The following is a 23,615-nucleotide window of genomic DNA, read 5'->3' as shown; positions in this document are numbered from 1 at the left end:
GTATGAGTAAGTAACTCCATACGATTGTACCAGTCATCAGAAGATTCCAGAACATTTCCTCACGTCTCCACCAGCAGATATGTAGTTGTCGTGTGCTGTGGGATTTGGCGTGCCTTTTTTGTCACTGCTTCTCAATTTATTCATATGAAAACCCATGCCTGTCAGTTCTTGCCGCAATGTCCATTTCAGTCATTAGTCAATAAGGCCCAGGCTCTGTTCTTTGCCAATGTGCTTTGTAAAAGCCGTACCCAAGCAAATTAGTTGGCATACAGGGCACTGTCCTTATAAGCATGGTCAATAACTACAGGTTGGTTTATTTCACCAGAGCTTTCTTTTTACTTGTCTTACCTCCCTGCTTATCTTTATGCTTTTCTCTCAGGCAGAAATGACAGCTTGCAATATTGGTAATTATAAAGTGGGTGGTTCGAGTCCTGAATGCTGATTGGCTGAAAGCTGTGGTATATCAGACTATATACCATGGGTATGAGAAAAATACTATTTACTGCTCTAATTACGTTGGTAACCAGTTAATAATAGCAATAAGGCACCTAGAGTGCTTGTGGTATATGCCCAATATACCACTAAGGGCTGTGTCCAGGCACGCCAGGATGCGTCTCGCATAGGAACAGCCCTTAGCCGTGGTATATTGGCCATATACCACACCTCCTCGGGCCTTATTGCTTAATTATGTTCTATTCTTCTACATTGCACCATTATTTTCCTCCTCTACTCACAAGCTGTGGTGCGATCTCACCCGTTCTCCCTCTCCTATGTGCAGTGACCATAGAGATAACAAACTCAATGGATATACCTGTTTAAGTGTGGATATTGCCATTGAAGGCTTCTGCCATAAAGGAGTCAACTGGGTGGTAATTCCTATGGGTTATAGCCTCAATGGAGCTGCCCAGGCTGTCACAGACCCTATAATGGCACAGATATAAAGATGATTCCTCTATGGCAGTGACATACAAGATTGAGGTGGATTTATTTTCCTCTAAATCAACCCCTCCACATACTACTTCTCCACTCTTCTCATCCTCTCTCGGTCTTCCTTTCTCTGTCCTCTATACCCATCACCTTTCCCCTCTACATTAAACAGTGGTGACTGACAGCAGAGGGTTGTAGACCTTCTTCCCGTCAGGTGACCTGGTGCCGTGAGCAAGTAGTTCCTGGATGGTGATCCAGTTATCCAGGATCCTACGGCTCCGTTTCTTCTGGCTCCTCCTGTGGCTCAGCTCCAGGATGGTAGTGGGCTCCTGTCCCTGTGGAGCCCCGTGTTGTCCACTGCCATGCGACTCCCTCAGGAAGTCCAGCCGGCTCTGCATCATAAACTCCCTGCGTCTGCGCTGCTCCCTGGCCCTCAGCAACTGCTGCTTCCTTTCCTCTTTCGACCAATAGCGGCCCATCTTCATCTCGCTGACGGCGTCGTCGTCCGTGGTCATGCCACTGCGCTCTTCCCGGATCTTCATGGCCCGGGCCTTCAGGAGGCGGTCCCTAACGGGACGCTTGGCAACATAGCGGGAGCCGTCGCTTCGTACTTTGACCTTCCACTCCATACGTGGTGAGGCTGGCGGCGGGAGGGGAGGGAGGATGGGTAAGGAGGGCATGGAAACAGGGCCCTGGTGGATGTCCTTGCATGTGCTACCCAGGCTCATGGGACTGTCGCTGCCCTCCCTAGGTCGCTCCAGGCCCTCGGAGGTACAGGGGGACCTCAGCTGCATGCAGCTCTGGTAGCGCTGGGGGATTCTGGGGCCAGAGTGACGGCGGGACAGATAAGGGCTGTTCTCAGCGCTATGTCCTCTTCCCCTCCCCTCTACTGTCCCGTTGGTTTTGGGGTGTCCCGCACCTCCTTCCGACCCCCTCCTGGCCGCCCCGTTGCGGGATAGGGATCTGAACTTGGCCCCTCCCGGGCTGGAGGTCTTGGCTTCCGCTCCCCTTCTGTGTGAGTTAGGGGAGTAGGGCTGGTTCAGGTTAGCCTGCCCCCTCTCCTCCCTCCTGCCCCCCCTCTCCCTGTGCCGGCTGGGAGTCCGACACTGCAAAGAGGCTGAGTCTCCCCCCTCCAGGCTGCTGCGGCCATGTGCAGAGAGGGAGGGGTACTGTTCGGTGACCAGAGGGGTGGTCCTGCAGCTCTCCCCTCCTGTGTTGTAGGCGCTGGTGCTGTCCTTGTCAGAGCGCTCCCTCTCAGGGAGCTCATTAATGTCTGACAGCTCATGGTGACAGGACTCCTCGCTAACCAGAAGAGCCACCCGCCCAGCCCCGGCCCCACCTCCGGCCCCGCTCTCCTCCTCCTCCTCCAGGGGCCATGCCTTCAGACAGCGCTCCCGGAGCTGCTGCATCTTCTGGGCCCTCAGGATGTTACGACACTTGAACTCCAGGTGGCGTAGCTCCTCTTCCAGGAGGGCCACCTCATGCTGCATCAGGTTCTCATTCCTGTTCACATCCAGAGGAATCCCCCCATCGCCCCCCTGCCCGTGACCCCCATGCTCCCCCAGCAGCAGAAGAGCGTTGCCGTTCTTCTCATAGTAGCACTTGATCTCCAGGAGCTCCCTGTACCTATCACACTCTTCCTCCGTCAGTCCAGGCATCATCCTCACTGGGTCAGCTGTGTAGACCCTCTCCCCTGCCAGGTCAACAGCCCCCCCCCCTCCTCCTCCACCACCCAGACAGTCCAGCCCCAGCAGAGAGTCTGTGCTGAAGTGGAACTCTGTGGAGTGACCATGGAGCAGGGGTGGGGTGTCCCTGTCCCCCTGGCCAGAGTGGAACCTGCGCATGCTGCCAGGGGTGTTGGTGGCGTTGGTGGTGGGGGCGCTGGTCTGGTCGTCTCCCAGCAGGTCATGTTCTGAGGACTCCTCGTTGCGGGTGCTCTCGTCCGTACGGCCCACCCCGCTGTCCAACTCTTGGCTGTTACTCAGCACCGTGTGGAGCAGGCTAGGAGAGTCACGGTGACCCCACCCACGGCTTCCCACCCTACCACCACCCATGACCTCTGGTTCTGCATCGAGCACGGAGGCCCCGTTCCTCAGCTGATGGGGGCTAGGCAGATGGACGGCATTGTCCAGAACCTCCAGCTCCAGCTCATCTGGGTCCAGCTGGTTGTCATTCTGAGTTGTAGAAGGTGTTTCACATATTGTGTTTGTTGTTTTGATGGCCGTTGTTGAGTTGAAGGTGTCATTGAAGTGGGAAAAGAAACATATGAGAATAAAGCAGGTTTATTTTATTATACTCTTTTGAACCTCATACAACATGTTAGACGTATGTCTTATTGTTCATCTCAGTCACTAGATGGCGCAGGAGCCAACTTAATGTGTGAGTTCATTACCATTTTAAAGACATTTTTGTACTTGAGGCTATTTTCCACTGACCTGTCTGGATGAATAGGTCAATTGGGCCTAAAGGTAAATATATGCACACCCACTCATCCAGCTATACACGTGCACACACACATTGCCAGTCTGTTCTGTTATGATTTTGTAGTGTGTTGTTACTACTAGTGAATAGAGCAGGTAGGAAAATTACAAATTCATCCCTTTATTCAGACCCTCTGAGATATTGATAATGTGTATGTAAATATTCTGGTTGAATTCCGCAAACAATTCACGCCTCAGAGTGGAGTTGACCACATTTCATTGATAAACATTTTTATTGTTTTAATTTTAATAAGTTTCAGACTTTTGGATTATTCTTATCTAACAACCCCTTTATGTATCTCCCCCTATCCCCAAGACCGGTGAAATAACCCTTAAAGGTCCAATACAGACATTTTTATCTGAATGTCAAGTCATTTCTGGGTAACAATTAAATACCATACTGTGTTTGTTTGTTGATTGTTTTCAATTAAAATAAAAAAATAAAAAAATAAAAAATAAATAATAGCTTCTTGGCAAAAAGCTATTTCTCAAGCAAGAATTTTGCTAGGACTGTATGGGAGTGGCCTGAGTGAGGGTCCTAATTGGAGGAGCCTAATGTGAGGGATATGTAACCTGAAAACTAGCTGTTATTGGCAGAGAGGAGGGGAAAGTCTCTTTGTTATTGATCTATTAACTTATACCGCCTGATGATGTCTCCAGGCGGTCCAAAAAACCCACCCATGCAAACGAGCTGAAATTTCAGCCGGCCTCTTCAAACTGCTCTTACACTAAAATGATAATAATTTTCACAATTTCACAGTATTATTCCAACCTCTGTGTGGAAATATATATAAAACACCCCCAAAAAAATCATGATTTTGACTGCACTGCCCCTTTAATCTCTGCTCATATATTTCTCTCTGATGATTCACCCTCTCCTCAACTCCCTCTGTGAGGATTCATATTGATAAAGCATTGTCTATCTCCGTTTTAGCCTCCCCTGCATCTCATTTCTCTCTGCAGATTGGAGGGCGCCACATGAGTAAAGGAAGATGAGGGTACGTGCAGTGCGTGACTGACTGGGTAGCAACCTACATTTTAATGGCCCTCGCTTAAATCTGCCCTCTAGCTGAATGTGGACTGCATTCCGATTTCAACACTGACTGTGTCACAGAACACATGTACAGACGTGTGTGTTTGTGTCTATGGCTTATGCACCACTCTCAGTATAAAAAGGGTAAACTATTCTGCCCCATCTGGAGGTGTGTGTTCAGTGATTACCCATTTGCTGTGTGTATGTGTGTATATTATGGGATGTCCTGGGACTGTGTCCTCAGATCTGTTGAGCTGTGACCTTGAGGGAAACAAAGCAATGCCACATTGGCACGTACTGAAAACAAGCAGGCTCTCCTCGTTCTCCCACCAACGCTCGCTGTCCATCCCTCCCACCCCCGCTCCATTTCCCTCTATCTGTACTCATCTGTCTCCCTCTTCACTCCTCTCACCTTTCCTGTCTCCTGGGTAAACAGGGTAGGGGGAGATGCAGAACGCCAGTCTTATTTCCTTTACATGAATGTCCCCTTGTTATAGAGGTACCAATCTGATCTGCCTTTGATTGGTGATCTATGTTGAATTGTACTTGACGGAAAATTGTAAATGGGGATCTTGTGAAAATAAAGAACTTAAATTCAAGTCAAATATCCAAGTGAAAATTACCAACTTCAGAAATCTTTTTATACCTTTTTAAATGTCCTGCTTTGCGGGAATATTATCATGTAACAGGGTGATCAAATTAAGATCCTACATCTGTATGTCAGATGCTGGGTGTTTTGTTCTGGGAGAGGTTCTCACCTCTATTTCGGGCCGGGCCAGGAGCAGGGAGATGTTGGTACTGTCCTCCCTGGTAAGAATGGCCACCGCCTCCTCTCTGTTCTGGATGTCCACCCCGTTTATCTGATTCAGAATCACATCATAAATGTACTCTGACCCTTTTTTCTACATAGACTTGCTATAATATAGAACTTTGTCTGAAATGTTATCTTAACAATCCTAATGTTCTCTTACCTGTAATATTCTATCCCCCTCTCGGATGCGGCCATCCATAGCAGCTATACTATTGGGGTTGACCTGGAGTGAGAGAGGATTAAGTTAGCTGGCAAACAGGCGATCAGAGCGAGGATAACCCTCATCCTCACTCCCATCCTCCTCACCTCGCCCACATAGATCCCCAGATCCTCCTCATCGTCTGTCCGGTAGCACACCGTTAACCCCAGCTTGTCCTGCTGACGAGACTTATACAGCTCCACCTCCTATTGAAATGTGTGGAAGGAAAAACACACGTTTTGAGTGACAAGTTAAACACCTGAACACTGGTAATGGAGATAGAGAGGGCATGAAGAATGGGATTTCTTTTGGATTAGATGGTAGACAATTTGATTTGACAAGACAATTGAGACTTACCTCGTATTCTAACTCATCCTGTCGGAGATCCCCCTCCTGCTGAGTGATGTCAAAGTAGTTGTTGGGGTCATAATATTCAGGCTCTAGGAGACTGAAAATAAAACATATGAGAAAATATGTAATTTGTCCCAATTTTGTTTGTTTGTCAGACATACAGAATGCAGCGCTTTCAAACATCTTGGATAAATTGAATCTCAAACTCTTCCACCCCCCCTCTCTCTGGCTCTCAATTCAATTTAAGGGCTTCATTGGCATGGGAAACATGATAACATTGCCAAAGCAAGTGAAGTAGATAATAAACAAATGTGAAATATACAGTAAATCTATGTCTGTCCCTTTCTCTCACACACTCTCTCTCGCTATCGTTCTCTATCCTTCTCTTTCTCTCTCACACACACATTCTCTTTCTCTTTCCACTCACAGCTCATTGAGCAGGTAGGGTTCCAGGATGGGTGGCAGCGGTGGAGAGGGGGAAGGGTGAGGGGGCGGGGCTCCACATGGGTTGTGGGCGGTCCTTCCCAGGGTCAAGATGTGCTGGAAACTGATATCAGTCTGAGTGCCGCTGTCCACACAGTCAGTCAGCCCCCCTGTCACTGCTACTGTCCCGTCTAGCCCCGCTAGTCGCCCTGCATGTCCCACCTGCCGTCGGGTCCCCCTCCTCAACACGTGAGACAGCAGCGGGTCTTTCACATCCAGGGTGGGGTCCCCAGAGAGACGAGACAGCTCTTTACCATTCACCTAGAGGAGGGAGGGTTCAGAGGTTAGCCAGCAAGAGGTGGGGGAAGAAGGAGACGAGTGAGATCAGAGGTTAGAGAGGAGGAGAAGAAAGGAAGAGTAGGGGAGTGGTGGAGAATGATTAAACACAAAGGAGTACAAGGACATGGAACATACAGAGGAAGATGTGAGAGAGAGCAACAGAAAGGAAAACAAGCCATTTATAGAGCGAGAAAGGGCAATGGGTGGGTGGTAGAGATTGGACTGGTGTGTGATTACAATACAGGTGTATATAAAGATTAAACAGGATAATAGATAGTAGATTTATTGAGCCACATTAGCAGAGCTCTCACTAGACAGAACAGGTTAGTTCACTGTGTTAGAATTAACCACAACACACAGACTGAGGAGGAGAATAGATGAACACAACACATACAGACAGACCTAAAACACAAAGCTAGGGGTTAGTCAGTCAACACAGCCAATTAAGTGAACAGACAATAGCACAATACACCTGAACAAATAGAGAAATGTGTAGGTCCATTTGGAAAGTATTCAGACCCCTTGACTTTTTGCACATTTTGTTAAATCACAGCCTTATTCTAAAATGGATTAAATAGTTTTTTTTTCTCCATCATCAATCTACACACAGTACCCCATAATGACAAAGCAAAAACAGGTTTTTAGACATTTTTGCAAATGTATAAAATTAAACTGCCATTGCATTTACATAAGTATTCAGATCCTTTACTCAGTACTTTGTTGAAGCACCTTTGACAGTGATTACAGCCTCGAGTCTTCTTGGGTATGATGCTACAAGCTTGGCACACCTGTATTTGGGGAGTTTCTCCCATTCTTCTCTGCAGATCCTCTCAAACTTTGTCATGCTGGATGGGGAGCATCGCTGCACAGCTATTTTCAGGTCTCTCCAGAGATGTTAGATTGGGTTCAAGTCCGGGCTCTGGCTGGGCCATTCAAGGACATTCAGAGACTTGTCCAGAAGCCACGCCTGCGTTGTCATGGCTGTGTACTTAGGGTCGTTGTCCTGTTGGAAAGTGAACCTTCGCCCCAGTCTGAGGTCCTGAGCGCTCTGGAGCAGGTTTTCATCAAAGATCTGTCTGTACTTTGCTCTGTTCATCTTTCCCTCAATCCTGACTTGTCTCTCAGTCCCTGCCGCTGAAAAACATCCCCACATCATGATGCTGCCACCACCATGCTTCACCGTAGGGATGGTGCCAGGTTTCCTCCAGACGTGAGGCTTGGCATTCAGGCCAAAGAGTTCAATCTTGGTTTCATCAGACCAGAGAATCTTGTTTCTCATGGTCTGAGAGTCTTTAGGTGACTTTTTGGCAAACTCTAAGCGGGCTGTTATGTGCCTTTTACTGAGGAGTGGCTTCCATCTGGCCACTCTACCATAAAGGTGCAGAGATGCTTGTCCTTCTGGAATGTTCTCCCATCTCCACAGAGGAGCTCGGGAGCTCTGTCAGAGTGACCATCAGGTTCTTGGTCACCTCCCTGACCAAGGCCCTTCTACTCCGATTGCTCAGTTTGGCCGGACGGCCAGCTCTAGGAAGAGTCTTGGTGGTTCCAAACTTCTTCCATTTAAGAATGATGGAGGCCATGGTTCTTGGGGCCCTTCAATGCTGCAGACATTTGTTGGTTCCCTTCCCCAGATATGTTCCTCGACACAATCCTGTCTCTGAGCTCTACAGACAATTCCATCGACCTAATGGCTTGGTTTTTGCTCTGACATGCACTGTCAACTGTGGGACCTTATATAGACAGGTGTGTGCCTTTCCAAATCATGTCCAATCAATTAAATTTACCACAGGTGGACTCCAATCAAGTTGAATAAACATCTCAAGGATGATCAATGGAAACAGGATGCACCTGAGCTCAATTTCATGTCTCACAGCAAAGGGTCTGAATACTTATGTAAATAAGGTATCTTATTTTTTGTAATACATCTGAAACAAATTCTAAACACCTGTTTTTGCTTTGTCATTATGTGTAGATTGATTAGGAAATAAGGCTGTAACGTAACAAAATGTGTAAAAATGTAAGGGATCTGAATACTTTCCAAATGTACTCTATATTAGTAATACACCCTCCCCCACACACCCACACGTAGGGTTACAAAAGCACATCACAGTTTTTGGTACATTTAGCTCAACTAAAAAGGTTTTGAAATCACATACAGCGGGGGAGAAGAAAAACTTTATACTGAGACCTTCAATCGGCCTTCTCCATCTAAAGAACACAGCATGTTACTTATTTGACCCTTCTGTGGAGAGAGGGAGAGGAATGGAATCATTAGAGAAAATGAAAGTTAATAGGGTTGGTTCAGTGGGAAAAATGAAAGTGTTATGTTGTAAGGAAATGGGTTAATATTGGTTGAGATCATAGATTGCCTGTTGGCAGGCTAATCCCTGTATTAGTCCTAACTCCCTCTGCATGTGTCTAACCATGCTGTAAATGATCCTCTCTCTTTGAAACAACACAACGCAGTTACATTCTTTACAAAAAAAGATTGCAGTCAGAGTGCATTATAAACTGCAGTTCAAAATACCACAGTCGACTGCAGTTACTGCAGATTCAAAACTGCAATAATCAACATGTGTACCAACCCAGCCTAATATATAAACCCTCTCTAGTTCCCTATATCTGCATGTCTGTGAAGTCAGTTCTCTCTCTCTCTCTCTCTCTCTCTCTCTCTCTGTGTGTCTCTGTGTCTTTGTGTCTCCCTGTCTCTCTGTCTCTCTGTGACTGCTTTATTGGCATGAAATACAATTTGTAGATATTGCCAAAGCAGTATAGTGGTACAGAATTTCAGTAAATACAGTACAATGCAATGAGGATAATGAAATACAGTTCATTTCAGTAGTAATAATAATAGGTATACAGGTACAACACTACTGCTGTTATATTGTGTCATTCTAAACAGAAAATGTCAAATAAATAAACAACCAAATTAACACGGATGATGGTTACACTATGCATTCTAAGTTATATACAATTGAAAAACTACAGATAATTCATGTTCATGGGATGTTCCTCAGGCTATGGCAATCATATACTGTACATATCTGGCAGTAATATTTGCGGTTTCTCCCTCACCCTGAATAATTCCCAGTTTTATGTCATTGGTAAATGCACAGAAGTAGGAAATTGATAGAGATGTTTTCTTGAAAAAATATCCTCTTATTTGGGAGTGTTTCTCGCAGAGGAGGAAAAAGTTAATTTCTGTAACAATCTGATTGATTTCCCTGTGTGGTTGAATAATACAGTTGTTTAGTGTTTTTAACAGCTGACATAGGGGACTCTTTTCAGGGTTCAGCTCTTGGGTTTCCAGTGCTTTGAATTGTATGGATGTTTTGGGGCTATATTTACATTTAAATGGAATCTTCAGCGTTCCACTCTGCATGCATTATTTGGTTCTTTCTTTTGGCTATTTAAGATAATTCTGCAGAATTCTGTATGTAGGTTTTATATTTCTTTTTTCTCCCAATTGTTATAATCGTAAAAACAGGTTGGACCCATAACCTCACTTCCATACAGTGCAATTGGTAAAATTACACTTGAATATTTTGCCCCAGATCTGAATATTAATGTTTATTTTTGAGAATTTTCTTTTTATGAAGTGATTTGCAGGCCTTTTTCTTTTAGTACATTCACTGCCAAACCAAATCCACCAGAGGTACATACTTTTTGTCCCAGGTAGTTATACCATTGGGCATGTTCAACCATGGTATTTCCTAATTTGAAGGAGTGTCTGCTGCAGATAGAGGGGGGTTTAATATTAGGGATTAGTGGGTGTAGATCTGCTTGAGGAATCTGATTGAAACAGCAGGGATGTTGCTCCGGGGGTGACTAAACTGGCTCCGAGGAGAAGCAGTGATCGTGGTCAACTGATGCAACTGACCCCACAACATTGAATCTGTTCAGAGGTGAAACATCTTACAACAGTCTATGCCCCCCTCTTTTATAAAATGGTAATGCACTTTTGGGCGATCATAGAATCCATTGGTTGATGACATGAGCACACAGCTGTGCGAGTGTGCATAGACTATGTGCTTATGCACGTGTGTTTGTGTGTGTTTTAATGGAGCGCTATAGACAGTATTGAGGTGGTCTAAGTGACAGACAGACAGACACCCAGACAGACATTGTGTTAGTGCGCTCATGGTCATGCACTGACCTTGGCTGTCTGGGGAGTTCTCTCTCTCTCTCTCTCTCTCTCTCTCTCTCTCTCTCTCTCTCTGCCTCCCCTGCACTCTACCTTGCTCTATTCTCTCCATCTCCAGGCTCTCTTTCACTATCTCTCTTCTGAATGCTGTCACAACACTTCTCGTTCTCAATCCCCTCCCTAGACGAGACAAAACATGCTCCTCTCTTTGAGCCGCTTCTTTCCCCTGCCTGTTTGTCCTTCCCATACTAATGGCCTGCCATACATCTCTGTCTGTCTCTCTCTCTCTCTTTAAATTTGTTATTTCAATTGAAGACAAATAAGAAACTACATTTTTTGCATGGCTTCTTAGGCAATGCCAAATGGAGTTAACAGTGTGAAGCGTACCTGTATTTTTCATTTGTCAAGTCTAATGAAGTTGTCCACGACAAAAGCTTGTCATGCCACTGAATCAAGCATTGTTCTTGTATTTTCTCCTCTTTCTTCCCCTCTCTCTTTGGCTGGTTCCTATTCCCTTAGTTTGTCTACACAGGATACACCATCATCAGGACCAATGAGGGATTGGGTATACAGAAGAATAGCCGTATGGTCATGACTGACAAGTCTGAGAACACTCAGACAAACATGTGTAGGGGGTGCATCTGCATTAATTATCAATGAGAGGCAGTGAGATGGCAGTGAGATGGCTTTGAGGTTGGGGTTGGCTTCGTACAGGTTAATGGTTGTTGTGCATTAGATTGGAAGGATAATTCCTCTTGACATGTTGTGATGCATTATACATCCACTGGTCCATTATGTCAGCTAAGTTCATTACCTATAACCTCTGACTTTACACTTAGCATCTTTTTTTCTATCTAGAACCTAAAATGCTTCTTCGGCTGTCCCCATAGGAGAACCCTTTGAAGAACCCTTTTTGGTTCCAGGTAGAACACTTCTGGGTTCCAAGTAGAATCTTTTCCACAGAGTGTTCTACATGGAACCTTAAAGGGTTCTATCAGAAACCAAAAAGGGTTCTTCAAAGGGTTCTCCTATGGGGACAGACAAAGAACCCTTTTTTCTTAGAGTGTAGCAGAAGTCAAATTGCGGGTGACAGAGAAGGATATTTATTGTTAATTCCTTCACTAAAGGTGTATGTAATAACAGGCAAATAGATACTGAGTTCCATTCCATTATATATTCCTATCATAAGGTACAATATTCGGAGTAGCACAGTAGGGGGGAGGATGGGGGAGGCGGTGGAACGAGGGGGGGGGGAGAAAGAGAGAGGGAGATGAAAGAGAAACAGGGAGTTCAAAGGGGTGAGTGAAAAGCGAGGGAGCGATGCTGATGGAGAGCAGCACAGGGGGAAGGGGAGGTGAGGAAAGACGAGTGAAATACAAGGACAAAGAGAGAGGGAAGGAAGGAGCTTTCGAGGACTAGTAGATAATGAGGGTGTGAATGTCTCACAACTCCATGCTTGTTGGTAAATATTTGAAACACACAGAGGAACCCCCAGGGAGGTGTCTTAGTGGTTGAGGCTTAATGAGGTTTTATCTCAGCCATTTTAGCTGCAGATTGATATAATATCTACAGTACACCAGACTCTGTGAGAGGGGAAGAAATGCTCCTGTAAAGGTGTCAACATGCTTCCCAGCAAAAACAGTTTGGAAGAGTTAGTGCATATATTATGACGTTTTTATTTGTTTTGGACTTCGGTAAGAGTTTTTTCGGGTGTTCAGGCACACAATTTTTTTCTTGAGGCAAGCCGAAGTCGATAGCCAAAGTCTACGCCCCTTCGTCAGTGATTGGTCAACAGTAGGGATTCATCAGTAAAGTCTTTGTTGTTATTCAATGAGAGACGACTCGTTTTCATCCACATTTTACATTTAGAAATACTGCATCAAAGTAAAATTGTGACAAAAACGTCACAAAATGTCGTCATAATATATGCACAAACTCTTCCGAAATGTTTAGGCTGGGAGGCATGCAGGCACCTTTACCGGAGCAAAATTGCACAACTAAGATCTCCTTGCCAAAAATGTCATAATCAAAGACAGACACAGATTAGATTAATTCTGAGTATTCTTATGTCTTATGGGAGCAAACTCGTTCGGTTTGCCTAGCCGACTTCGGCTAGCCGCCAGCCAAACTGAAGAATGTTGACGCCTTAAGTGGCTCTGAATAAGAGCGTCTGCCTAATGACTAAAATGTAAAAAAAATTAAGACGAAGACTGGGAATGGGTGGTGAACACCCACCCAGCAGTAAAGGAGTATTTGTAAAATGTATCGCATCATAAACTCTATGCTGAAGCATATTCTTCCCAATGAATACTTATAAAATACTATAAAATGATGCATAAAAATACATTATAAAAAGTTCACAATATTTCTTCCATATTTGTGTTCAGACTTTATGCTGACTGGGCCCTGCATGTGCCCTCCACATATTGAATTCTACTTGTTGGGCAAGTGATTTTTCTCATCTCCCATGTTTTGAAGGTTGTAAAAGTCACCTCTTCACAAAATCAATTAATCTGGAGACATGTTCAGTGCCCTCTGGTCCCAACCCAGATATTTGATATGACAAGAGAACATTTCAATTGGACAGTGGGCAGTGGTGGAGCTCCGACACATGGACAACGATGAGCTGCTATTGATTAAAGTACTGCTAAAACAATTGGACAAATTAAACTAACGAGTATTTTGGGTAAATAGCAATACTGGAGGCATACCAGTAAGCAGATTAATTTTTGTTGGTCTCTGCAAACCTCTTTAGGAGCTGTATGTATTTGTTATTGTCGAAGAAAACAAATGTATTTCCTCTCTCTCTCTCTCTCTCTCTCTCTCTCTCTCTCTCTCTCTCTCTCTCTCTCTCTCTCTCTCTCTCTCTCTCTCTCTCTCTCTCTCTCTCTCTCTCTCTCTCTCTCTCTCTCTCTCTCTCTCTCTCTCTCTCTCTCTCTCTCTCTCTCTCTCTCTCTCTCTCTCTCTCTCTCTCTCTCTCTCTCTCTCTCTCTCTCTCTCTCTCTCTCTCTCTCTCTCTCTCTCTCTCTCTCTCTCTGCTGAAACAGACATGTCTGACTAGACCAGCCATACCATCCATAAACCCCCTCTCCTCACTTTATGACCTCCAACCTAATCACAAGCCTGTCGAGCGGGAAGGTGATAGATCTAGAACAAAGCTGTTGACACACACACACACACACAATCATACAAATAAGCTTTACCAGAGAGAGGTGGTGCATTTTCCAAGGGAAAATGTGCAGCCACCATGATAAAGAGAGAGGCACAAGCCAATTAGTGAGAGTCAACAGGTATTTCTGTTTACAGATAATTCACTTTAGATGCCTATAGACCCCGAACCCTCACTGAGTAGTAATCAGGTTGCTCCGGTTTATATCTGTCTATGGGAGAATTCCCTACGAATATTGCTGTGTTGAGGCTTAGTATTTCAGAGCGAGAGAGTGATGGAAGAGAGAGAGACAGAAAGTGGAATGGGCGTGTGTGTGACTATGTGGAGCCGTTTGGATATTTGTAGCAAGAGAAGAAGTCAATCAATACACAGATACTGAGAGGAAGAGAAGAAAAGGGGCAGATCAGATTCAATCTAAGATAGCAAAGGGAGAGAATGTGAGAGACAGATATTGGCTTAGATAGTCTGTCAGAGGGCAAAGTCAATTTCATTGTCAAGTTGTCATATCACTGTACTCCAGTGGAGGCTGGTGGGAGGAGCTATAGGAGGACGGGCTCATTGGCTAGAATGGAATCAATGGAACGGAGTCAAACGTGGTTTCCATATGTTTCAATATAAAGAATATGTGATCTTTATGTGTGTGCTTGTGTGTGTGTGTGTGTGTGTGTGTGTGTATGTGCATGCACATACCCATGCGTACTCGCTCTCAGTAAATATGTCAGTAGGCTATCTATGTGTGTTTGCACAGTGTGTACGTCAGAACATGCCTGTGTCAGTGTGAAAAATAACATTTTAGGCTTGTTTAATGACTTCAGTTGCCATGGCAACAGCCTCCCATTGAAACCCATTCTACAGAGAGAAGAAGGGGAAAGACTGAGGGGAGGATGGGTAGATGGAGGGGTAGACTGAAGGGGGGTGGGTGTGTGTTGGGTGCAGCACAAAATGGATACTGTGCTCATACCGTGTTGTGTAGGTATATACATGTTCTGGTTAGTTTGCTATGCATTACACATATAGTACAACTAATAGCTAAACTAATGCTTACTACAAACACATAGGCAGACATAAAAATATGGGTGTGTACTGTACAAGACATGGCACCAGCCAGCAACACATTAATAAGTTCCTCCAGCAACAGAAGCGTGTGTTCAGACCAATGCTGTATGTAAACCATGGATTGCTGAGCCACGTATTGGCCATTGAGAGGCTTTGAAGCCACCGGTCAGCCATAACGACATTCCCCAGTAGGACGAGTCCTCCATAGGAATGTATTTCAATTAAAAAGGACAAAATTACATGTATTGAACTATTTTTTGTTGTAGTGGGGACAGTAGCATTAGTAATCTCTAAAAAGTATTGAACGAAAATATAAACGCAACATGCAACAATTTCAAAGATTTGACTAAGTTACAGTTCATTTAAGGAAATCAGTCAATGTAAATAAAATAACTAGGCCCTAATCTATGGATCTCACACGACTGGACTGAGTTTTTCCCTACAAAAGGGCTTTATTACAGACAGAAATACTCAGCTCATGAAACATGGGACCCACACTTTACATGTTGCGTTTATATTTTTGTTCAGTGTACTTTGAGGAAAATGTTTATATATATATATATATATACAGTTGAAGTCAGAAGTTTACATACACCTTAGCCAAATACATTTAAACTCAGTTTTTCACAATTCCTGACATTTAATCCTAGTAAAAATGTCTTAGGTCAGTTAGGATCACCACTTTATTTTAAGAATGTGAAATGTCAGAATAATAGAAGACAATGATTTATTTCAGCTTTTATTTCTTTCATCACATTCCCAGTGGGTCAGAAGTTTACATACACTCAATTAGTATTTGGTAGCATTGTCTTTAATTTGTTTAACTTGTGTCAAACGTTTCGGGTAGCCTTCCACAAGCTTCCCACAATAAGTTGGGTGAATTTTGGCCCATTCCTCCTGACAGAGCTGGTGTAACTGAGTCAGGTTTGTAGGCCTCCTTGCTCGCACACACTTTTTCAGTTTTGCCCACACATTTTCTATAGGATTGAGGTCAGGGCTTTGTGATGGCCACTCCAATACCTTGAATTTGTTGTCCTTAAGCCATTTTGCCACAACTTTGGAAGTATGCTTGGGGTCATTGTCCATTTGGAAGACCATTTGGAAGACCAAGCTTTAACTTCCTGACTGGTGTCTTGAGATGTCGCTTCAATATATCCACATCATTTTTCATCCTCATGATGCCATCTATTTTGTGAAGTGCACCAGTCCCTCCTGCAGCAAAGCCCCTCCACAACATGATTCTGCCACCGCCGTGCTTCACGGTTGGGATGGTGTTTTTCCCATGATGTCAAGCAAAGAGGCACTGAGTTTGAAGGTAGGCCTTGAAATGCATTTACAGGTACACCTCCAATTGACTCAAATGATGTCAATAAGCCTATCAGAAGCTTCTGAAGCCATGACATCATTTTCTGGAATTTTCCAAGCTGTTTAAAGGCACAGTGAACTTAGTGTATGTAAACTTCTTTGAAATAATCTGTCTGTAAAGAATTGTTGGAAAAATGACTTGTGTCATGCACAAAGTAGATGTCCTAACTGACTTGCCAAAACTATAGTTTGTTAACAAGAAATTTGTGGAGTGGTTGAAAAACGAGTTTTAATAACCTAAGTGTATGTAAACTTCGATTTCAACTGAATATATATACTTCAACTGTATATATACTGTAAAAAAACATATATTAAATTATGTGGGCTAAACATAACAAAACACACATATTTTATATATATATTGTCACGTTCTGACCTTAGTTCTTTTGTATTTTCTTTGTTTTAGTATGGTCAGGGCGTGAGTTGGGTGGGTTTCTACGTTACAGAATCACCCACCACCAAAGGACCAAGCAGCGTGGTAACGGGCAGCAGCAGCGGCCGAAATCGCAGGACTCCTGGACCTGGGAGGAGATTCTGGACGACAAGGGACCCTGGGCACAGGCTGGAGAATATCGCCGTCCTCGGGAAGAGCTGGAGGCAGCTAAAGCCGAGAGGCGGTGGTATGAGGAAGCAGCACGAAAGCGCGGCTGGAAGCCCGAGAGGCAGCCCCAAAAATGTCTTGGGGGGGTCACACGAGGGGTGTGGTTAAGTCAGGTAGGAGACCTGAGCCAACTCCCCGTGCTTACCGAGGAGAGAGAGGGTCCGGGCAGGCACCGTGTTATGCGGAGATGCGCATTGTGTCTCCAGTACGTGTGCATAGTGCGGTACATAGCAGCGCCTCGTATCGGCCGGGCTAGAGTCGGCATCGAGCCAGGTGCCATGAAGCCGGCTCTACGCATCTGGTCTCCAGTGCGTCTCCTCAGGCCGGGGTACATGGCACCTTAGTTCTTTAGTTCTTTTGTATTTTCTTTGTTTTAATATGGTCAGGGCGTGAGTTGGGTGGGTTATCTATGTTTTGTGTTTCTATGTTGGGTTTTTTGTTTGGCCTGATATGGTTCTCAATCAGAGGCAGGTGTTAGTCATTGTCTCTGATTGGGAACCATATTTAGGTAGCCTGTTTTCTGTTGTGTTTTGTGGGTGGTTGTCTTCCGTGTTTGTGTGTTCCACACGGAACTGTTTCGGTTTTCTTATTCTATTCACTTTGTTATTTTTGTATTGTTGTCGTGTTCAGTATTATTAAATATAATGGACACTTACCACGCTGCGCATTGGTCCGACCTTTCTTACTCCTCGTCAGATGAGGAGGACGAATTCCGTTACATATATATATATATATATGTGCTTTTTTATGTTACGCTCACATAATTTAATTTCAAAGTATGCATTAAGGCTAATATGGCTAATTGAGTGACTGTCAGTGACTGACATAACAAGAGAAAAACTGCTGAGGCACAACCACATTTTTTAAATGCACCTTGTGTATTTTACTATTCTAACTCTCAACAGTAATTATTTTGAATTTGTTGCCTCTGATATGTCGCGACCCACATTAACATGGTGCTTGCCTATGGAGCAGCAGGGGGAACTGGCCCTCCCTTCCCTACTTTAAGGCTATGCTCAAATCAGCAAGGGGAACTGGCCCTCCCTTCCTTATTTTAAGGCTATGCTCAAATCAGCAAGGGGAACTGCCCCTCCCTTCCCTACTTTAAGGCTATGCTCAAATCAGCCCAAGGGGAACTGGCCCTCCCTTCCCTACTTTAAGGCTATGCTCAAATCAGGACGGGGAACTGCCCCTCCCTTCCCTACTTTATGGCTATGCTCAAATCAGCAAGGGGAACTGCCCCTCCTGTAACGGCAGCCTTCCCTCTCTTCATGAGAAGAGAGGGTGTAACAGGGATCGGACCAACACGCAGCGTAGCCAGTGCTCAACATGTTTAATAAAACGATAAACAGTGAACACGATACAAAATAACAAATGTGGCAAACCGATACAGCCCTATCTGGTGCAGAGAAAACACAAAGACAGGAAACAACCACCCACAAACCCCAACACAAAACAAGCCACCTATATATGATTCCCAATCAGAGACAACATAAAACACCTGCCTCTGATTGAGAACCATATTAGGCCAAACATAGAAACAGACAAACTAGACACACAACATAGAATGCCCACCCAGCTCACGTCCTGACCAACACTAAAACAAGCAAAACACACAAGAACTATGGTCAGAACGTGACACCTCCCTTCCCTACTTTAAGGCTATGCTCAAATCAGCAAGGGGAACTGCCCCTCCCTTCCCTACCTTCAGGATATGCTTCTTTATTGAGGAAAATGTGCTTACTATGACTGTGATATGCGGTTGTCTCACCTTAAGATGAATGCACTAACTGTAAATCTCTCTGGAGCTAAATGACTAAAATGTAAATGTAGCATACTTTAGAAAGGATGCATTAACGTGTCTAACAGAATAAATGTGACAAAAACAAATGGAGACATTAAATGTATTTCTATAGCTTCCAAAATGTATTTTAGTGGAGGAGTGCCAAGATGGAGGCACAGTGGCTTCAACACAGCATTCCTTTCAGTCATCTAGTGTATATATAAATCATGGGTTCAGACAGACAAAACTGTCTGTTTCTTCTCTTGCATTGCTGTAAACACTGTCAGTGTAATGTTGCATTATAATGTCAGTGTAATGTTGCATTGTAGTGTCAGTGTAATGTTGCATTGTAATGTCAGTGTAATGTTGCATTGTAATGTCAGTGTAATGTGGCATTGTAATGTCAGTGTAATGTTGCATTGTAATGTCAGTGTAATGTTGCAATGTACATGAATAGCAGATCATCACTTTAACTGAGTCTAATTTGGATGTGTATTTATGCATTTTTGTGAAAAGCCCTGGGCCCGGTTTCCAAAAAGCATCTTAAGGTTAAGTTCATCCTTAAGGTTAAGTTCATCCTTAAGATGCTTTTGGGAAACCAGTCCCAGAACAAAGCACAAAACCTCAAGAGACATGCAGTGTTTTAGAAAACCGTGAAAATTGTTCTCTTTTATTTGGCATCATGGAGTTTTTAAACCAATCAACCATCTGCTCTGTTAGAAATTCTGTATTTACAATATTGTCATGTGGTGAGTTCTTTTAATTTAAGAATTTTATTTAAATGGACATTTCAGCCTTTGGATGAAAGGAAAACATGCTTTACTATCAAACTGTCAGTGTATTCTGTTTAGAATGCTGATGGTCTAGCTACATGCCTATGTGATCATCTTGACACACCCTTTGCCATCTGGCCTTCACAGGTTGCATGAGAGCACTGGTGGTAACCATGATTTCTGCCAATAGAACAGTGGTGTATGTGTCCCAGTTCTGTCAGTGTATGCTCCCTTTATCCAGGCAGAGGCTCTCTTGTGTGCTCTTTGGCGGCATTGGGTACAGACTGATTGGACCACCGTGCATACAAACAGGTTCCATGCTACATCACCCAGACGGGACAGAGAACAGAAGTCTTCTGCCCAGTCAGAGGACTCAGTGATAAACCACCACTGTTTTACTCCCCACCCCTGCCTGTTTGGGTCTCAGACAGTGGCTCACACAGTCTGCCAGAGAATTTTGCTGTCTATAAAAGCTGAACACCTTTTGTGTCGTTAGAGCTCACTCCCTTGGGCATACCTTTATGTACTGCTTATTACACAATTGTTTGAACACTTGATCAGTGAAGTGATTTGATTTTACACTATATCAATACACACTGACCCGGCATGTGGTCTTTGTCATCAAGGCTGACCTCTGAAAAAGGGTCAATGAGTTTACCGCCAGTCTCCCTTGCATGCTTCAGACTGTACACACACACACACACAGACACACACACACATAGGCACCCAAGCATACACACAAGCACGCAGACACACACACACCCGGGGGATCAGCGAAGTCACTCAAGCCTACCTATTCATCCCTGCTCTGTGAAGCGCTCAAATCAATTACTCCTGTCATCTGAGGGCAAACAGCATAAAAATAGCCCTCTCTTTCCTTCCTTCCTTCCTTCTTTCCTTCCCTCTCCTTTTTCTTTTTCCCATTCTGTTTTTTCCTTTCCTTTGCCTGACTCATTAGTCTACCACTTCCAGTCATGTCGTCGCCCGTTGTTCTCTTTCTTGGCTTTGCCTCAGGCACCAGATGCAACTCTGATAACTGCCACAGACTCACATGTCCTGACTCTTTGACATACGACTATAACAATAGAATAACAATCCATACAGTATACTATGCTTGTTGTGACGCGTCTGATACATGAGAACATGGATATTGAAGCTGATTCCTGGGCATTACCTTTTTATGTGGGGGGTTTATTCAGTCTCACAGACATTACCACAAACTCATAAAGCAAAAACTACATTCACATGGTACATGGGAGCACACCTAGATCTTGCAGTTGCCGTTGCTGTTGCTGTTTGCTGAGGCTGTAACCGTGGCAACCCTTCAGTGCACCCCCTGGACAAAAACTATTTTGGCGCTGAGCTAAAATGCCTACATTTAATGAATTGTGCATCTTTGTCAGATAAAAAGATAATCATGAATATTCCTGCATTATTAGTTTTTTTACAATAATAATCAGATTCTTTAGATTGATGTTATTGTTATCTTTCTCTTTGTGTTTTTGTTTTCTAATAGTTCATCATTATGGTGGTTGTAGTTACATTGTTCATGGTCATTTTACTGTGTGCACCTCTGTAATTGCTTGTGGGTGTTATTACTTTGAATCGTTCATCAATAGTTTGATCATTTTAATTAATACATGCATGGCTTGTTCATATGGATGGGGTGTTGAAACCATTGAGCATGCAAATGATCTGTCAGCTGGTTTGCTGAATGACTGACATTAGACCTATATGACGTCAGCATATTGACGCCCGTCTCTGTTGCTACAGGTGGTGCCACCAGAGCATTGTGACGGAGTTGTGGCTGAGCATGACTCGAGATACAGTGCCTTCGGAAAGTATTCAGACCCCTTGACTTTTCCACATGTTGTTAGGTTACAGCCTTATTCATTTTTTCCTCATTAATATACACACAATACCCGATAATGACGAAGCAAAAACAGGTTTTTAGAAATGTTTGCTAATAAAAAAACTGATTTCACATTTGCGTAAGTATTCAGACCCTTTACTCAGTACTTTGTTGAAGCACCTTTGGCAGCGATTACAGCCTCGAATCTTCTTGGGTATGACGCCACAAGCTTAGCACACCTGTATTTGGGGAGTTACTCCCATTCTTCGCTGCAGATCCTCTCAAGCTCTGTCAGGTTAGATGGGGAGCGTTGCTGCACAGCTATTTTCAGGTCTCTCCAGAGATGTTCGATCGGGTTCAAGTCCGGGCTCTGGCTGGGCCACTCAAGGACATTCAGAGACTTGTCCCGAAGCCACTCCTGTGTTGTCTTGGCTGTGTGCTTAGGGTTGTTGTCATGTTGGAAAGTGAACCGTCACCCCAGTGTGAGGTCCTGAGCACTCTGGAGCAAGTTTTCATCAAGGATCTCTCTGTACTTTGCTCCATTCATCTTTCCCTCAATCCTGACTAGTCTCCCAGCCCTTGCCGCTGAAAAACATCCCTACAGCATGATGCCGCCACCAAAATGCTTCAACGTAGCGATGGTGCCAGGTTTTCTCCAGACGTGACACTTGGCAATAAGGCCAAAGAGTTCAATCTTGGTTTCATCAGACCAGAGAAGCTTGTTTCTCATATGTGCCTCTTTAGGTGCCTTTTGGCAAACTCTAAGCGGGCTGTCATGTGCCTTTTACTGAGGAGTGGCTTCCGTCTGGCCACTCTACCATAAAGGCCTGATTGGTGGAGTGCTGCAGAGATGATTGTCCTTTTGGAAGGTTCTCCCCTCTCCACAGAGGAACGTGAGCTCTGTCAGAGTGACCATCGGGTCCTTGGTCACCTCGCTGACCAAGGCCCTTCTCCCCTGATTGCTCAGTTTGGCCGGGCAGCCAGCTCTAGGAAGAATCTTGGCGGTTCCAAACTTCTTCCATTTAAGAATGATTGAGGCCACTGTGTTCTTGGGGACCTTCAATGCTGTAGACATTTTTTGGTTCCCTTCCCCAGTTCTGTGCCTCGACGCAATCCTGTCTCTGAGTTCTATAGACAATTTCATCGACCTCATGGCTTGGTTTTTGGTCTGACATGCACTGTCAACTGTGGGACCTTATATAGACAGGTGTGTGCCTTTCCAAATCATGTCCAATTAATTGAATTTACCACAGGTGGACTCTAATCAAGTTGTAAAAACATCTCAAGGATGATCAATGGAAATAGGATGGACCTGAGCTCAATTTCGAGTCTCACAGTAAAGGGTCTGAATACTTATGTAAATAAAGTATTTCTGTTTTATTTTTAATACATTTGCTAAAGATTCTAAACACCTGTTTACGCTTTGTCATTATGGGGTATTGTGTGTAGATTTATGAGGATTTATTATTTTTTTAATCCATTTTAGAATATGGCTGTAAAGTAACAAAATGTGGAAAAAGTCTATGGGTCTGAATACAACAACACATACTGTCATTAGATTGCAGACAGACACTGTATCAGAAAGGTGTCAATATGAAGAGGCTGTGACAGTATCAAGAGAGCAAGAGAGGAGGAGAGAGGAGAATGTTAAGAGGCTTGGTACTACAGTAGGCTAGGAGAGAGAGAGAGAGAGAGAGAGAGAGAGAGAGAGAGAGAGAGAGAGAGAGAGAGAGAGAGAGAGAGAGAGAGAGAGAGAGAGAGAGAGAGAGAGAGAGAGAGAGAGAGAGAGAGAGAGAGAGAGAGAGAGAGAGAGAGAGAGAGAGAGAGAGAGAGAGAGAGAGAGAGAGAGAGAGAGAGAGAGAGAGAGAGAGAGAGAGAGAGAGAGAGAGAGAGAGAAAAACTCACCTGGAACATGACCCTGTACTGTTCCTCAGGCTTCTGAACCATACACATGTTACACCCCATGGTGTCCTGGACTCAGGCCAGGCGGGGCCAAACCAGTCCAGGAGAACAGTACCTAAAAACACCTCTCTCTCCCTTCAGTGTGGCAGTCAGAGAGCTCCCCACAGACCTACAGGTCCTGAGTGTCAACCCCTCTTATGTCAGGGCACTGTGGATTATGGATACCAGAGTTTCTCTGTCCCCAAAAACAGGCTGTGTCCCTGTGTCCTGTTCCTATCCTCGTTCCAGATGTCAAGTTTTACAGTCCAAACCTAATCCCTACATTTAAAAAAGGGTTTTGGATGTCCTCCCATCTGTTTCTGTCCCCATTGCAGAGTACACATATCTTTGTTGTCTTCATAAGCGTG

At 44.3% G+C, this 23,615-nt stretch overlaps 1 protein-coding gene across 1 annotated transcript; it reads right to left on the bottom strand.

Annotated features, from left to right (window-relative positions):
* Nucleotides 1-1,091: 1,091 nt before the first annotated feature.
* Nucleotides 1,092-23,271, bottom strand: LOC120058634 (PDZ domain-containing protein 4-like). Its single transcript, XM_039007391.1, is given in 7 exon segments — nucleotides 1,092-3,101; nucleotides 5,199-5,300; nucleotides 5,412-5,474; nucleotides 5,558-5,656; nucleotides 5,808-5,888; nucleotides 6,225-6,545; nucleotides 23,212-23,271. Coding segments are annotated over 7 exon segments (2,736 nt in total).
* Between the last annotated feature and the right edge of the window lie 344 nt (nucleotides 23,272-23,615).

The sequence above is a fragment of the Salvelinus namaycush genome, chromosome 14, assembly GCF_016432855.1.
Source record: "Salvelinus namaycush isolate Seneca chromosome 14, SaNama_1.0, whole genome shotgun sequence".
Taxonomy (NCBI): Eukaryota; Metazoa; Chordata; class Actinopteri; order Salmoniformes; family Salmonidae; genus Salvelinus; species Salvelinus namaycush.
Note: the sequence above shows the minus strand (reverse complement) of the source record. Positions and strands in the feature narration are given on the sequence as shown.